This window comes from Hoplias malabaricus, chromosome 1 (genome assembly GCF_029633855.1).
Source record: "Hoplias malabaricus isolate fHopMal1 chromosome 1, fHopMal1.hap1, whole genome shotgun sequence".
Taxonomy (NCBI): Eukaryota; Metazoa; Chordata; class Actinopteri; order Characiformes; family Erythrinidae; genus Hoplias; species Hoplias malabaricus.
Window position 1 is genome coordinate 45,654,292 of NC_089800.1, and position 19,060 is coordinate 45,673,351.

At 42.3% G+C, this 19,060-nt stretch overlaps 1 protein-coding gene across 1 annotated transcript in view; it reads right to left on the bottom strand.

Annotated features, from left to right (window-relative positions):
* Positions 1-19,060, bottom strand: part of dph1 (diphthamide biosynthesis 1) — a 111,547-nt gene that overhangs the window by 43,704 nt on the left and 48,783 nt on the right. The window contains exon 4 of the mRNA XM_066678303.1: positions 2,633-2,754. Coding sequence (XP_066534400.1) covers positions 2,633-2,754 — 122 coding nt within the window. The remainder of the gene's footprint in view (positions 1-2,632; positions 2,755-19,060) is intronic.

The window sequence follows — 19,060 nt, forward strand, 5'->3', positions numbered from 1 at the left end:
TGCTAATGTCCCTCACTGTTTGGCATCTTCATGTCAATTAAAGCTATAATACAGTTACAAATCAAATCTGCTCAACAGTCCTCTTACCCTAAATGGTGTCCATCAGCAAAGATATATCTGATGTCCAGCGTAAAGGAAGCATTGTGTAATTTAGACTTGTCACTGGAGCGTTCTTTTAAAAATGGCTGTAGTTTGTCACTGTTGAAACAAACCCTCATCTAAAAACCTGAAATAAGTTTTATTGTCGGTGTCAATGATTGTAGCACTCTATTACTCTATTTCTACTGCTCCATTCATCAACCTTTTTTCTCCAGAATTCCTCATTTTGTTTTGGTTTAAATAGCAAAAAAATAAATAAATAATATCAGGGATGTCAAACAATTAAAAACCACGTATATGATTAATCACACTATTTGCTGCAGTTAATTGCCAGTTTTGTTCTCAGCTTTCGTTTGCGCTTATTACTTTCCTGTTAAAAAGTGTATTTAGTTTTAACACGAACGTGGACAGAATTAGCTTAACTTCTCCAGGGTCCTGGGGTTGTGGGTTCGAAACCCACCTCAGTTCACTGGCTGTGAGGAATGGTGCGGTGTTCTCCCTGTTTCTGCGTGGGTTTCCTCCCAAAATCCAAACACATGTTGTTGAATGGACTCAGAAGTGCCCACTCTTGTGAGTGAATGTGTGAGTGTGTAATGCCATGTATTGGATTTCTGGCTCGTACCGAGTGACTCCAGGTTCTGTTATAAGGTCAAACCAGAACAAAACTAAACAAGGTAATCGCATTAAAACAATGCAAATTTCTATGCAGTGTTTTGTATGAGAGCGTTAATAACACAATTGGATGCTCCAAACAGACACACAGTACTATGCAAATGTCAGAGACAACGCTTAAGTTAAATTAATTCCCAGACAAAACTGTCATTAAGCACAACCTTCAACAGTCTGATACACTGAGCTTATTTTATTATATTTAGTTGCCGAGGCTTCTGTGTAATTTTCTGTTAAATATATGCTTTCTGATTTCCCCTGACACTGAGAAATGAATAACATGTACTTAATGGCTGTTTTCACTCAAAATTAAATCACTGAAAGGATGGTCTCATTTTTATTAAACCATTTCCCAATCTCTCTCTATCTCTTAGAATTAAACAGGCCATTTGAGTTCCTGTGTCTTTGTGACCGATATATGCAAATGACCCCTGTTCTGATGGGCTGCTCTATATTCTGACTGGCCTGAAAAACCCCTTAACTTCACATAAACGTCTGGGCTAATCTGCTGTGGTCTGAACAGGCAGATATATCTGTGCGTAAGGGCCCTGACACTATGACTACTATGAAAAAAAGGAGAACAGCTAATAAAACAGGCTGTTTTTTGTATCATACTTTCTGTACACAGTGAAGGCAAACACTGGAGTCAAATTTCCATGACAGGGGCCCTTTAAGTTCCAAAGTCATTATCGGCCACTTCTCACTGCCTTCACGTGATGTTAGAACTAATCAGCTCAATCTCAGGTATTGGAAGTGTGTGTGTGCGCGTCCTCTTGATCTGGAGCTGTGGGCTTTGCATTCATATTCTGCTGGTCAGCGGTGGTATTTAGGAGAGGCGGGATTTGTTGTTGGGGGGATATATTGGCCGTATCGATTTAGCATTTCCTCTCTACTGTACGTGGGTCGGCAGACAGGATGCGGGCGGCGAAGGTGTGGGCTCCTCCAGGTGGGCGCTTTCCAAAGGACAAGCTTAATACACGTCCTCCATTGATCAGCTGCGGGAACGTGCAAGCAGGGCCTTTGAGAAAGCTCCGCTATCCCTTATACATCCGCTGACTGAATGGCCTCCACACAGAGCTATTGAGGCCAGCGCTGCTTAGCACTTGAGGAGCTAAATCTATACCCTTCCCACTTCTCCCAGAGACTGAGAGCAAAGAGACTTCTCAAGACCCCCCCTGAGAATGTGTCAAAACACTCCCCCCTTCCCTCCTCCATCTCTCCTCTTTTCTTGCATACAAGTTGCCAGCACTCTGCTAAGAGGGGGGAAATAAATAAATAAATACAAAATAAAAAAACTGGAACACGTTCAAAAGAAACAAAAACACAGTCGAGTGAAAAAGACGGAATATAAGGCGGCAATCCACATGTCATACAGCTGCAAAACAGAAAGCCGGAAAACATCACACATCACAGCAACAGGATGCAAGTAACATGGCACATCTTGATGTATATATGAAAACAACACCACAGCAAGGTGGTCTTTCCCCACTGCCCACCCCCCCACCCCCACAATTCTACTATAATACCACTGTAAACCAGTCACTTAACACAAATGTCAGCCTCCCTCCCTCCCTCTAAAAACCACAGCACACTGCACACTGTATATTCTAGTGGAGCCTGAGACATTCATAACCACTAACGCTACACTAGTCACAGTTTCTGTTGTAAATAGCAGCGTGTTCCATAATAACTCTGACCTGGTTTTGCCTGACGCTCTTATTTAAGCCACTCTCTATCTCAACAGCTGTAAACAGTAATTTAATTCATTTCTTTTCATTCCGCAGCTGTGGAACATCACCTAATAAACTGACAAATGCAGGTTTAAAATGATACAAATGAGTGTTTGTGTGTGTGTCTGTCTCACTCAGGCAGCTGTGTCCATAGTGCACCATGAAGTCAGCTCCCAGGGCACGAGCAGTGTAGTCATCCACACAACAGGCTCCATAGGTCACATCTCCCATCACTAGCGTATCTGCTCCTGTAAACCTAACACACACACACACACACAGCTCAGTCACAGTCATCAGGGTTCATACAATACTGAGCAAAAATCAGAGACCACTCTGAACAGACATTACGTGAAAGTTATTAATCACAGGCCAAAACTAAATCACCTGTTAAAATATTTCAAACTTTTAATGCCCACAGGACTCCACTCAGTTGCAATATCCATTGTACACAGGGCTAATGCAGAGGTAAACGTTCCTTATAATGATGACTTTAGCTTTACTGTTCATGAAGAGCCCTTAGGTGAGGCTAAAGCATCTAGTGGTTTAAACTGTCATTAAATGCGTGAATCATACAAATAAATTAACCCACTCTGCTGGGGTACACATGCTAATACTTGTGTTGCTTTGTTATAAGTTGAGAAACCACTGGAGAAGTTTGTTCCACCTCCAGCTCCCCACAAATACGACCCATGAAGAGGAGAATGGGACATATTCCAAACAGCATCACACTTACCATCTTAAAAAAAAGATGTTTTATAAATCCGATAAGTCCGATTATAAATGTAACAATGCTGTAACAAGTAACAATGCTGGCTTTCAGGTGCAAGACCATTAACCCAATAAGACCCTGGGCAATGTTCCTCAAGCTCCTTCTGCCTACATCTACTCACTCTGAATAAGAGCCTCTGCCACACACCATTAATGTAACTGTAATGCTAAAGATCAGAATCCCCAGACTGAATATTGTACGTGTTCAGAAGCTCGCAGGAATCTGGATCTCAGTCCATTCAGATTTTACATGCTGCGATTCACATTAAACGTCTCCTGGGACACAACGTGTTTAAAACAAAAACAACGGCACATTTAATTAAATGTGGTCAGCACCAGTGGACCTCACGGCTTACAGGTCTCTCCAAAAAGTGGCCACAGGAGGGAGGATGCTCGCTAGTAAAGCCGCAGATATTGGGATAGAGCCAAGCAGTCGCTTACGCTGAAGGCGTGCTCAGGGGACGGCTGGAGCTCGTAAAAAAAAAAATATATATATATATATCAGTTCGTCCTTCGCCTCGGAACGACGCCCGGCAGATCGCAGAGGTCAGGCCCAGCGGAACCTGTTTGAAGAGCCAACGATCTGTTTTTGTTTGCCTCCGCAGGGGTCGTTAAATGTTAGCACTTTCTATTGAGTGCCCTGCTGCTGCTGCCGTCCTTTCTCTGCACCAAATTAAAATGCAGGATAAACATGAGACCGGAGAGAGCACATAAATAATGTGAGTGTGAGAGAGAGAGAGAGAGAGAGAGAGAGAAAAGAGACACTTCTGCATGGGCTGCCGGGTGTCTGGATCCAGACACATTTAGGACAGGTATTATTAATAGAACAGAGCCATGCGCGCGCTCTCACACACACACACACACACACACACACAGGTAGCGACTGCCTCTTCAGTTCTGACTGCTCTCCCCTCCTTTATCCTGCAGTCCTCTGAGCTTTGCTTCACACTTGTTCTTTCGCTTTCTGCCTGGACAAAGCTGTTTTTCACGCAAGACTCTTTCTTCTTCTGGTGTTCTGTAGCATGCACGCACACACACACACACACAACTATCTTCTGCTTCTGTTTGGGTCATCTACTTTCCCCCTATTTTTGTCTGACTTGGACCTTCTATGTCTGTGCCACTCTCTCTTTCTCGTACATGCCACTCAATTCTTTTTTACTTTCCCATGGTATCTTTCTCTTCTCTCTTTTGCTTATACGCCATCCGTTCTCCTCTGTAGTCTCTCTACCTTTTGGTCCATTCCATTACCCTCTACATCACTGTGTCACATTCCCCTCTGTCTTCTTTTTTCTGACTTTCTCACTCACTCTCTCTAACACAGTTTCTATCATCTGCACCAGAGGGTTTGGTCAAAATGTGGACAATGTGCAGAGGCTTTGTATATAGTTAACTTTCACTTAGATAAACTTTTCCTCAGCCTTACTCTTGGTCCTAAACCCCATTTTTAACCACAGCTCAGAACCTAGTCTGGTACTGCCAGACTCTCCTGGGAGAGTCAGCTGCCTTGCGCCACCTACCGTGGCCAGGAACTGCCTGCTGTTGCAGGAAAAGGAAAAAAAAAACTGTCCCACACTCAAAACGACCTGCTATTTTGGCATGACATAAAGAGGGAGGTGGTCTCAGCTACAGAAACTGCGATGTGAAATCGGCACAAAAAGTGCAGACAGCTCATCAGCCTGAGAGTGGGGACTGGTTAATGCATTAAAAGATACCACACTTCTTGTCTGTGTGTGGGCGGAGCTTCTGCAGCATATATTATTCCATGATGTAACCCTCATTCTTGTCCTAACCCTCCTCAATGATTATTATTAACAATGGATATCTAATATATAAATAATGTAAAGAGAGCTATTTTACACACCATTAGGTTGCTATTAAAACCACACTACTTCACAGACATGGATTAAGTATAGTATATTGTCAATGGTGAATCCCCATTGGATGGTTTTGTGGTTTAGGTTAAAGACACTGTCCACACAGTTTCTGAATTTTCTTCTATGATCTGTATGTTGTGGGATGAATATGCTCTGAAGCAGAACAGAGAGAAGAGAGGCTTTTGTTTTTGGAGAGATTTAATTATGTTTTCAGAGTGGCGTTCTGTTGGATTTCAGTGGGCGGGATTATAGAATTAGAATCACTTTATTGGCCACTGTGCTTGCACACAGAAGAAATTGTTCTCCCCATTTAACCCAAACCGTGCAGTGAAAAACACATTTAAACACACACACACTAGTGAACACTGAACATGTGATCTCACAGGAGTAGAAGCCCTAGCCCCAGCGCCCGGGTTAGGTGCCTTGCTCAAAGGTACTTCAGTCATGACCTGATGGATCTGGGGATTGAACCTTCCGGTTACACGCCCAGTTCCCTAACCAGAACCAATCACAGTTAGCGATACGTCCGCGCCACTCACTTCAATAAAGACACTGATAAAGCCCTGTTGGGACTGGAGGAATTGGTTGTAATGAAACATTTGCGTCATGCATATGGACCATGTACTAAAATTACAACAGGGCGACACATTTCCAGAAATGATATTTAATCTGGGTCTAGGATCCTGGTTTCTTTTACGTTAATTGAAGAAGATCAAATTATACCTCTGACGGACAAAAAGGAAAAAAAAAATATTTTCATCAGCAGCAATCGGAACGAAAAGGGACTGGTGAAGTGGACGGAGCCTGGAGCATGGTTCAGGTCAGTAATTGAGGGATAGTATATACAGTTTATTGTGATAATTATTTACATTTATATTTGCAGTACATTCATTCATTCATTATCTGTAAGCGCTTATCCAATTCATGGTCGCGGTGGGTCCAGAGCCTACCTGGAATCATTGGGAATACACCCTGGAGGGGGCGCCAGTCCTTTACATGGAAACACAGACACACACACACATTCACACCTACGGACACTTTGGAGTCACCAATCCACCTACCAACGTGTGTTTTTGGACCGTGGGAGGAAACCGGAGCACCCGGAGGAAACCCACGCAGACACAGGGAGAACACACCAACTCCTCACAGACAGTCACCCGGAGCGGGAATCTAACCCACAATTTCCAGGCTCCTGGCGCTGTGTGACTGCGACACTACCTGCTGCGCCGCCGTGCCGCCCCTATTTGCAGTTCAATAAAACTTATGTATATTAATATTAATGTATATTATATATATATTTAAATTAATAGAATTCATATTAATATAACATTTGATTTGTTGCAATAGTTTGTTAATGAAATTAAGAAAAGTATTTTTCAGTTGTTTTGTCATATCATCAACAATATCGTTATTGACAAAATATCATGATATATCGATCCTGAAATATCATGATATTATTTTGAGGGACATATCGCCCACCCCTAGTGTACAGCATACAATATGTCCAGCCAGGCTGTAGCTTTCCATACATATGACTTATGAATATGTAACTGTTTACTGTATAACTTTCAAGCTCTGTTCAAAGCTAAGTAAACAACATATATGAACTCAGCCATGCCTTTCCTTCTTTCTATTTCCCTTTCTCTGTATTTGTGTGTGTGTGTGTGTGTGTGTGTGTGTGTGTGTGTGTGTGTGTGTGTGTGTAACATTCATTCTCATTTGAAGGACGTGCTGGGCCAGACGAGGCTTGTAAAGCAGAAGGAGATGGATGAATAGAACTCATCTGGTAAATAAATATTTGCCTTGCCAGATTTGATTCTCTTATCCTTTGCCTCATCAAGGTCCCTCTCTTTAATTATTTTTTACTCTTCATCCAGCCAAACGCATTTGTGTGTGTTCTCGTGTGAAACATGATACAGCCACAGCTTTGAACACAAGGGAATTTCTACGCAGTTCTTCACACATTTAAGCCCCACAAATCCAAAACAGCGCTTGACTGGCGTGCCTTGTTCACGCAAAAAAATAATCCAACGCATTCTCCTTTATCTGAGCTACAGTGTGACAAAAGAACAGCAAACACATTTAGAAGAATGGCTATTGTTTTATTAACACTGTTAATCGTCAAAGGGACTTTTTTATTGTAGATTTTACAATACATTGTTGTACACAAAAGTCCAAACGTAAATATGTTTTGCAATTTAATTTGCATTCTGTCCCCAATTATGCGCACTCACACGGGTAATGAAACTGCAAATGCATGATTGAATTTGCATTTTTAATTAGCATCCGAATATGACTCCAAGTTTTGATTATGCTGCCATACTATGTGGTAAAGTGGCGTGCTGCTGGGGTGTGTACTTCCACATTCAACAGCTTGTAATTTTGGGCCGGAAATTTTGAGCCAATCTCTTATTACAACCTGAGACTCTCATTTGAGTCCCATAAAGAAACTACATGCCAGAACAGTGCAGCTTTGTCAGTAGACTCTCCAATTTTCATCCAAATAAAACCATAACACCACAAAATTCTGTCCAAAACAGACCACGGCTGAACAAATCTCTGTCCAAATCTGACTACAGCACAACACACATTCATCAGATCCAGCAACAGCCCGATATTTGAGAAGCACTTACCTACTGATAATGTAAATTTAGACAGCTGATTATCACCGTATTATTGTGATGAAAAATAATATAGCGTTAAAGTTAATTTACAAAGTACCCCATGCAAGCATTAGGCGCCTTTCCTCCATTTCAGTTAAGTGAACATATTATTGCAGCCTGTAAATGATGTGCACACCCCAACGTAATTCAGTGTAGCCTTTGACGTCAGCAGCGCACGTCACAGCAGAGGTGTCACACGTGAGGTGCAAAAATACTCAGTGTCTTCTTTGATAGCAGTTTAATACAGAAACATTTTGAGCGCAGATGCCTCTTCCAGTTCTGTGTCACGAGAGGCAACATGCGCCTACATTTTGGGGGCTTCATCTGGGGGAGTCAGCTGGAGGTGAACAATTTTATTTGTTCGTAACCTCTCTGCTGGTGTTCATGTCAGGGGTCCCCCACTTTTAAGACGAATTTGTTCTCAATGACCTGTGTGTAAAATACATTCAGTGCATCTTGACTTATCTGGAGTGATGGGCTGTTGGGCTGTTTATGGAGGAATAGTTGGAGAGCTACTGCCTTCTTTTTGCTTAATTTCAGCAACATCCTTATTGTTTCATTACTTTGGATCAGTTCTCCATCAGGCTTCAAGTTAATCATCAGTGAGTGAGGGCCAATATTTGGACTTGAGTATTTAAAAAAAAAATCACATGGGATTGGTAACATATTTTAACATTATCTAAAGAACACTATGATATATTTTTATCTTAAAATTACAGCTTCAAATTTATTGTGATGCTTCTCTGACACCATCTGCCCCTGCCCACTTCAGTAGAGTGCTGTAAACAGGAATTACTCTACGGGGAGCCACAGGATATATCAGAGGCGATTGCTCTAAGACTGCAAGGGAAGCTCGGCTTCCCCTAAAATGTATAAAAATAAGTGATCAAATATATACTGTTGTGTGTACATGTCACTGAATAAATATGCACTACAACGCGCTCAACAGTTGTTCAGAATCAGCTTCTTATCACTGGTAAAGACACGGCTTTCCTCTCAATCATTCCCGTAGTTCCACGGAGCTTTAAACAGTGAGGACGCTGAGCGTCCGCAGAGTTCAATAGCAAAGTGCAGCGAAACGAGACGAGTCATTGGATAAATGCTGGGCTTTGTCCCGCCCATCGGACGCTCAGCGTCTCTGGGGGTCTATGGGACAGTGGGCTGGCCTCGGCTGGCCCGGACGCTCAGCTTCTGCATGATGATTGGATGATCTGTCTGAGGCTGAATCCCTTTTTGATTGACAGCGAAATGAGCGAATCAGCGATCCTTTGGTGTTTGGGGTTTTTTTGTAGCTGCTTGTGTTTGGAGACTGACTTCTATCACTCTTTCTGACTTCTATCGCAGTTTCTGTCCAGGGGGTGCTGCTGAGCCCCTCCACACTTCACATGGGCCAAGGCCGTTTAAGCAGCCTAGCTCTGCTGGCCATTGAGAGGACACTAGTCAAGTCCCTGGAAAAGACGCCTTGTTGGTACGACAGGGTCACAGATCATTTTCTTGAAAAGGAACGGAGGGTAGAATTTATGTATAAATAAACCGACACATTTTATGATGTAGGCTGAAATTGAGCTTCCCCTCTTTGAAAGACCAGCATCCGCCACTGATTATATATATATATATACACACACACACACACACTATAACAGTACATGGTGTTCTGTTTAATATTGTCGCTGGGGGAAATATTCATGATATTCGATAATTTATCGACCCAAGGCTACACAGTGAAAAATAAAAGGTGCTACAAAAGGTTGTTTGAATGATGCCATAGAAAAAACTATTTTGTTTTCGTAATTAACCATTTATGCCAATGGAAAAAGAACCTTAAGATAAATTTTTTAAACCATTCTTAAAAAAAATCTTCACGACAGGGATCGCTCAGGTTCAAACACATATTTCAAGCTCTACTCTCATTCCAGCTACACCCAGCCTGCTACACCAGTGCAGTGCCCACTCGCTTAATTCGCTCACTGTCTACCAGCAGTGTGTGGGTGAACTGCAGAAGAGCTGCAGATTAGCAGAGCGCAGAGAAGAATGAGATGTGGCTTGTATGGAAGTGACACTGTAATTACACAGGAGAGGAACGAATCAGCTCTTTCTCCCTCCGGGGTCAACAGCGTGGCAGGAAGCAGAGTGCTTTAGCAGTGGCTATGTGCTGAGGGTGTCTAGTGCAGGACATCACAGCCTACGACTGATAGCGCCACGACCCGCTCTCCGACACAGTAGACCTGGCTCTACATCTCCCTGCGTCTTCCCATCCTTCTCTTTCTCTCTTCCGCTCTCTGATGATCTGTCTCTGCACTCCACCATCAGAGCTGTGAGGTCATTAAGATGCAATTAAGATGGAGGAAAGGCTTGCGATCTTAATAAAGAGGCGAATTAATCAGTTTAGACTCAGAAGTCATCCGGAGTGGCAATAGGATACACATCACTATGGCTATCACTGATCAGCCATATCATTATGACCACCTCCTTTTTTCTACACTCACTGTAGATAGTGTTTCTACAATTACAGACTGTAGTCCACCTGCTACTCTGCATGGTATATTGAATAATCAGGACCCCCACAGAGCAGGTATGAAAATCAGAGACAGTAACTCTTCAGCTGCTGCACAGTGTGTGTTGGTCTTCCTCTAGTCCTTCATCAGTGGACACAGGACGCTGTTGGCTGGCTATTTCTTTGTTGGTGGACTATTCTCTGTCCAACAGTGACACTGAAGGGTTAAAAACTACAGCAGCACTGCTGTGTCTGATCCACTAGTACCAGCAAAGCACACACATGCACACCATCACCACTGCAGCGCAGAGAACGATCCGCCACCCAAATCATTCCTGCCCCGTGGTGGTGTGTGGAGGTCCTGAACATTGAAGAACAACTTTAGAATGGGACAAACAAAGTATTCAGAGCAACAGATGGACTACTAAATTATCTTCCTTTAAATCATAAATGATAACAGGGTGGGAAATGATTAGTATTATATTAAGAGACATTTCAGGATATATAATATGCAAAATATTCAGTAAAACAACAGTTGCACAACGTTTTCACAATCGCTTGAGGATCGAGAGGATCTGTAGATTAGACTGATATTTGGGGTCATTTGCTAAAAACATTCTGAGACCCCCTGGGATCTGCGTAGACCATTAAACCATGTAAACTGAGATCATTAACCTCATACTTGTGACCCAGTGCATTATCACAGAAGTGTCCATGTGAGAGCAGGAACAGTGAAACAATATTCAGACGTGTCACGCAGAGGTGGAGAAAATTAAAGGTAGAATTCCTACTGCCTGCTTTTCTAATGCTGCGCTCCATTTACAGAGTAAGTCAGATGTCGGAGCTGGAAACGATGTCACACCCAAGCTGAGCGCGTTCCAATTAAAGGTTCTGACAACTTTATCCCCCATGTATCGTTAGCAATACCAGTTGATAACACCGTTTATATGCTGGCAGCCATCTTGGAATCTGAAGACTGGGTTGGTGAGGCTCCCCTGACTTTCCAAATATGAAATCTGATTTGTAGGAGCTTTTCCAGTTAAAATTTCCTACTTAGAACTTGGAAAATCTGACATCTAAGTTCAAATGTAATGCAGCATATTCATCTCAAATCAGCCCCTGGCAATGAACCCAAATCCTGGAATGGACTTTTATATTATGGACCTCACTTTGCCAGCTCTGCTCCAAACACAGTGTCTTTCACTACTATTTCTTAATGGCTGAGTTTTGCTGCTCCTGTGCCTGGACTGTATTATTCGTTGCTGACAGTACTGACACTCATCATGGACTTCCATTGCTTTTACCCACAGCCAGATAGGAGCTGATTACTTTCCACCCACAACGCCAGTTCACAGGACCACTAATCAATAGTAGATTTTCTCTTCTTGTATCTTGGCAAAACCTTAAAGTGTGGAAAGTCCAGAATAACAAGCATCTGGGAAATACTTTGGGAAACTGCCATGTTTAGTGTCTGCTATACCATGTTCAAAGTCTGTAGGGCCATTCACCGTTTTAATTCCAGTGCGTCCAATAATGCTGGACTCTGGTCTACAACACATCACAGACACATGGGACATGTAGGAAGTGTGTGAAGGTGCTGAGTACAGACAAAATAAAAATGAGCATTTATTCACAAACAAGCAACTGATGATAGTAGGCCTGTGCCGGGTAAAGCCCAATTTCTACCTCTGCGTCAAAACTACTGAACGTATCGATGCAAACCCTACACCATAGCCTATGGCTTAGCCTGATACGAGCATCTCCAGAAATGTAACTACGCGTCACCTTGACACAGACTGCAAAGACTGTGATTGTTCAGTAGTCAGACAGATATTGTTTAAGGTGAACCAATCAAGTACAGAAAAAAGAACTCTTGTACACATAGACTGTAGAAATTCAGCAGCAAATTCACGGCAAGAGATTTCCTCAGCCATGGTGTGGACGACAGAGATTAATAAAAAGGTTGAAAATTAAAAAAAAAAAATTAAAAATAAAAAACGTGCCGGCTTTGTATTTGTTTCTTTCCTGGCACCTCATGTGAACAATGCTCTGTCCCAAACAACATCCTATTCCCAAAATCGTGCACTTTAAATATTTATAAAAAGTAATTCTACTACATCACTACATTGTGTACTACATAGCGTAGAGGATGATATTTGAGACTCAGCCCTAGTGGTGTTGCGGTGTAATTGCATAATGATGGCGACACCAAAAAAGAAGTATAAATGCTTGGGCTTGTGCGTGGCCTGCAGCGTAGGCTCTGCGTCAAGTCGTCAACACCGAAATATCAATCAGCCTTAATTGTTAAGAGAGTCTGCATTTGACAGATCCAGATGCCTGCTGTTATGCATGTGTTAATGGTGCTCAGGGGCCTGTAATTTCAACAGTGCTATATTATGCCCAGTGCAAAAGCAGCTTATAACACAGTGTAACTCCTCAGAGTGCAACATCAGGTTTCAGACATCAGAAAAAATAAAAAAATAAAAATTATGTTTGTACATGGGTCTCTATCATGTTTCGCTGCTGGCCAAACAGCTTTGGACAAAATGGCACCAGGCTAAGCGGCCACAGACATGACAGCCTCAGACAAAACGGCCTCAAATGGTAAAGTTCATGTTACTTCAGCAATTCTGTTTCTTGTATTTTTTTTAATCTACTTTTTTGGAAAATAAAAAATGCTCTTATGGTGCAACTGTATTTTTTTCTGAGCTGTGAAATGTTCCTTTGGAGTAAGATTAAGCTTCTACTCACACGCTTCAAAAGAATTCTGTCACTGACAAAGGCCTAAATGCAATGATTCAAAGGCTCAGCGCAAAAACACAAAAAATAGAACCATGATTCAACGATTAATCACGAAATTGGCACAGCTCTATGTGGCACAGCACTTACACAACCAGAGCCACAGGTTTCAGCTCTCTCCACTTATCAGAGGGATGGGTTATGGTTACACAGAAAAAGGGTCAGTCTGTTTTTCTCTCTCTGTTTCTGGCTGATACGGGGGAAAAAAGTGGATCCATCCATTCCCAGCTCTTTCGCCTCTTTTTCACGGGTGAAATCTTTGCTCTGCTTTGACAGGAGTTTCATCAAAGCTCAGCATGGGAGAAGAGGCATCAGCTCACAGCTTCTGCTTCTCCCGAACTGCCATGTGCCCCCCAACCCCCCCAAAAACACAACACACAAGCCTACTGCTGTGTAATCAAAGCTCTCAGACAGGCCGTGATCTGGTGTAACAAGTCACTCTTTACGATAATAAATGTTCTTAATTCATAGGAATAGGTTCGCATTATGAAATGATGGCTGACATTTCTGACATCAAACTGCTCTGGTTATGAACATGATGGAGATCAAATAATAGCTGAAATGACAATCATCAACAGAGCAATTCTCAACCCTGCTCTGTCAAATGTGTAACACACTAAAACCTCTTTTTTCATTATGTAGGTGCAGACAGACTGGCAAATTAGGGCTGACAAATATGGATCAATTTATGGTTATAATATCACATATGCAACTGCAGTGTAATACATTAAAATACAGTGGTGCTCTATTGTTGTGACTGTGTTATTCGAACCAACCCTGTGTCTGAAATGGCTTCCTATATTATTCACCATATAGTTAACTATTATAGGGAACTGAATTCAGGAGGGGCGGCACGGTGGCGCAGCAGGTAGTGTCGCAGTCACACAGCTCCAGGGGCCTGGAGGTTGTGGGTTCGATTCCCGCTCTGGGTGACTGTCTGTGAGGAGTGTGGTGTGTTCTCCCCGTGTCCGTGTGGGTTTCCTCCGGGTGCTCCGGTTTCCTCCCACAGTCCAAAAACACACGTTGCAGGTGGATTGGTGACGTGAATGTGAATGTGTGTGTGTGTGTGTGTGTGTGTGTGTGTTGCCCTGTGAAGGACTGGCGCCCCCTCCAGGGTGTATTCCCGCCTTGCGCCCGATGATTCCAGGTAGGCTCTGGACCCCCCGCGACCCTAAATTGGATAAGCGGTTACAGATAATGGATGGATGGATGAATTCAGGAGAGTAGTGAGTGATTTCAGACACTACCCATCATGTGGGTTTTTACCAAATGACAAAATGAATTATGGGTAATCTGATATCTGTTAGTGTACATGGGTTGTACACAACTTTTTGCAGTGCATTGTGGGACTGTGAGTGCACTGAAATTTGTCCACTATGTTTTCGGACACTACAACAAAATGGCGGAATCCCAAAATAGTCAACTATACGGTGAATAGGGTTTCGGACAGAGCTCAAGTTTATTTACAGTTGATGGATCATGTGACTGAACTGTTTCTACAACTAAGACGAATCACTGGCTTTATTTTTAATAAATGTGGTATTCATTTGTATTAAGTCACTGCTATTTGTTTCTTAGATTACTTGGCATTAATAGTTTAATTCATTCTGATCTTGTTGTCTGCCCTTATTCATTCAAGTACTGGTTGCTGTCAAATATCAAATATCATAATGTGACCCAAAAAACCCCCCAAAAATCTAACGAATGACAAAATACCAGCTTCGAACGAGTGTTTAGAAAATCTATTTATGTAACATGTTTGATTGTTTGGGGCTGCTGCTGTGCTGAAACAACGGGACCAACCGGAGGGAGAGAGCGTGGTGAGCGCATTGTTTATGGGTGAGAATGGAGGTGTTCGATTTCTGTCTCATATAATAATATTAAATTGAATTTCAGTAAAATAAAAGATAATTTCAGTAATGATTGTAAAAATAAGATCTATAAAGGAGTACTTGAGGTTTTATTTTGTTGTCTTCCATAATTTGAAAAAGAAACCAAATCCGCATCTGCACTCTCCGTTGTGATACATCCGTTGTGATACTCAAATATCAAACCTGAAACTTATTTTACTCAGACCCAGTCTGACTGCCAAGTTGATATCTGTCTCTAGTGTTTGGGCTGAGGGCGGCACGGTGGCGCAGCAGGTAGTGTCGCAGTAACACAGCTCCAGGGACCTGGAGGTTGTGGGTTCGAGTCCCGCTGGTGTGTTCTTCCCATGTCCGCGTGGGTTTCCTCTGGGTGACTGTCTGTGAGGAGTTTGGTGTGTTCTCCCCGTGTCTGCATGGGTTTCCTCCGGGTGCTCCGGTTTCCTCCCACGGTCTAAAAACACCATATTGGTAGGTGGATTGGTGACTCCAAAGTGTCTGTAGGTGCGAGTGAATGTGTGTGTGTTGCCCTGTGAAGGACTGGCGCCCCCTGCAGGGTGTATTCCTGCCTTGCACCCAATGATTCCAGGTAGGCTCTGGACCCACCGCGACCATGAACTGGAAAAAGCAGTTACAAATAATGAATGAATGAATGAATGTTTGGGCTGAGGAGGGTGAGCGGGTGCTGGTCTATGTATATGTATATTGGGCTTTGATTTAAATGTTCTGTTCTGAACCTGTGAAGCTGCTTTGTGACAATGTCAGTTGTAAAAGGAGCTATATAAATAAATTTGATTTGATTTGATATGTTTAGACGTGCTGTGGGTCATTAGCATAGCAATGGGCACTAAGTGTCTCGCAGCACAGCTTACGAAAAAAATCGTAACTTTAGTCATTCTAGTGTTAAAAAACTAAAATCTCAAATCATTAATATAACTTTCCCTAGTAAGAAATGAGAGCTTGTTATATGTATGATTTAAATAATTGTCGTATTAAACCTGTTAAAATTCAGAAGCCAGGTTCTTATATGAATGTTGTCGTTCTTCATTAATGGTACAATCGTGCAAATAGAATCACAGAAATCTCATTATAGAGATTACATATATATTGATTCCAGGCTTATTTTATTTCTCTGCATTAAAATGTTATAATAAGGTAACAATATTCACCTTACCCTCTGGGAGATTTGTGTAATGTACACATTGGATTTTAAAAACCATTGTTCTGCAGAAGTACATTTACAATGGTTGTACCTTGAACAAAAACATACCTGTACAAGACCCATTTTTTTCTGACAATGCAGCCTTGAACTGCAAAGGCCAATAAGGCCATAACAATTAACAATTGCTATATTGTGCAATCCTTAACATATTCTCACACACTCTTAAACACACAGAGAGAGAGAGTTACAAACACAGGCACACAATGCAAGCTTTGCAGTCTGTCAGGCTGACAGAGAGAACTGGGGACACTGGCCTCAAGGCAATTGCTGTGTTCACTAAGCTCTGTCTCAATAACCTTGCTGTGTGTGTGCGCGTGTGTGTGTGTGTGGCCCCTAACTTTGCTGAGTTCGGTTAACTCAAAAACTAATATTAGATCAGTGTCGAGAGCCCACAGTCACAGACAAGTCCTCTCTGACCCCTTTAGATTAGCTACATGATCCTGCTATAGATGAGAGCACTATTCTTCATCAACTCCAAACAAACAAGCAGACAGGGAGGGAGAGAGAGAGAGAGAGAGAGAGAGAGAGAGTGAGTTAATGTCTAGCTGCTAAAAACAACTAAAAAATTAGCCTTTGAATACACCTACATTGCCAAAACAGCACTTTTGAGCCCAGACCTGCTGTATTTCTGCATTTAGCCAAAACACAGACCTGCTGCTGTCACCGTGATTTATGAACAGCAAAAATATTCTAATCTCCCAGCTGTGTGCCGCTGTGTACTGGAGCACCACTCACACTAGCCGTGGGAGAGGAGTTTAAGTATGTGTGTGTGTGCTTTGATAAATTTCCAAAAGAAAGGCTAAAATGCTTTAGCCTTATTGGCCAGAGGCCTGCAATACTGCCACCATCAGCCTACTGCAGCTGCCTGGTAATTACCATCCGTCTTCTGGAGCAGTGAGGAGCAGAGGAGTGAAGAAAGGACCAAAGGAAGATTTAGTAAAGACAGTCAAAGAGAAAGGAATTGTCCCAAACTGCTCTCTGATTGGCCAAACCTACCTTTTCATTAGTGATACTAAGGCAAGGATTATGTCTAAGTCTAGGACTATGTTGCAATGCAAGCGGTGCCTGGCCATTCAAACTTCCTTTATAAGACAGATACAAACAAGTCAAAGACAAGTAGAAATCAAATATGTCCTTCCATTCTTCCATTCAGACTTCCATTCAGCTACTAAACTGGATGAACCTTGTGATAGGAGAAGGTGTAATTTACTTGACTGTAAGGTCTCGGATGAAAAAGTTCAGGAAGGCAATCATGAGTCAAACAGTTCAAGGCTTTGTGTGCATTAATAGGAACATTCTACTGAACAAGGTATGTAATAAATAACCAGTAGAGACTCTAAAAGACATGGAGAAATTGTGGCCAGTCTTCTTAGAATGTGTGATAGCTCCAGCTGTGGCTTACCGTACATGTCTAAGTGTTTCTGGATCTGGAAGTGACCAGAACTGTGCAAAAGGAAGATGGAAAATTGCTGCCTACGCTACAGAGTCCATCTAAACATCTAAAGCCTTGAGTACATGTCACAACATGTCAGAATATATTATAAGGGTATCTCACACTAAACGACAGGGAATAATGCACTACATGACTCCAACCTCCTGCTCAAATGAATCAAGTAAAACCCCTAACACATGACTTGCGTTACCAGGGAGATGCAGATACAAATATGGATGTACATAAACTTGTCTCTATATGCACACAATAACAAGGAAAATGGGGAGGGGGGCATGATATTTGGGACACGATAAACATGTTACAAAGTTTCTGTGGTAATTCAAGCAGTGAATAAAAACTTACAGGCAAGTTAAACTTCAGCCACATACAAACAACTGTCAGTTTCTTACTCAGATATACCGCTCCACCTTAAAAGATGCAGTGCTTCTTAACTAAAACAGGACAACGAGGAGCTTTTTTTGCTGTGTGAACAGTAGTCCCAGAATCATCATCTTTGCCCTTAAATGGTTCAGAAATATCAGACAAGTGCAGCAGTTAGGAAATGTAGTTGTTGCATTATTTAAGGTTGAAGGGAAAATTAGTATAAAGTGTGAATAAAGGCTGTGACTTCTTGTTATATCCCTCTGTGTTTCTGTTACAGATAATTCTGCTTATTTAGGTACATCCGCATCAACAACTATGCACAGTCTTGTTGTTTTCCATGGTGTGACCGCTTTGTGTCATGCTGCAGACGAGGACACACTGCCATTTGAGTTTTTGAAGAGTTTACACTATGAGATTATGTCCAAATCAAAAGTTTGATATGCTCTGACTGATCTGAAACTTGATATGGGGGCAACTAATCTGAGTCAGAGTGCCTCCTGCACCACCCGATGTTCCCTCCAACTGTCAACTCAATGCACCAGAATCTGCAGACTACAGCCGACTAGCACAGACTCGATTAGGGTTAAGTCACACAGGGTCACCCTGACTTAAGGGTCCAAGATAACTCCAAGATTGCAAATGTAAGCAGGAGGTATTTTTAAGGACTCATCAAAACTGCTAAGAAAAGACCAGATAAGCTAGATGTCGAGCTTTAGGGCCTCGGTGTTGCTAGCGCTCAGTACTCATCTGTGCCCCTGTTGTAGTGTGGAAACAGTAGTATGAGATAAAGCAGGTCATGTCAACCCAGCAATCAACAGGCATTTTCTTTTCAAAATGAACCGGTGAGTGCACACCATCTTCTACACTTCTGAGAGGTTGCCCCAGTGGAGTGCGGGAAGTCTTCAGCAGCACTCAGTCAGAAACAGGCAGGAGTTCAGCTCTGAGTTCTCTGAGTGGCATTAAAAGACTTCGGTTTGTGGAACTTGTAGCAGGTGTGTGTTTCCAGCCAGGTCTGTGACACACATCACACACTTCTGATCCATTCTGTCTCTCTCTCA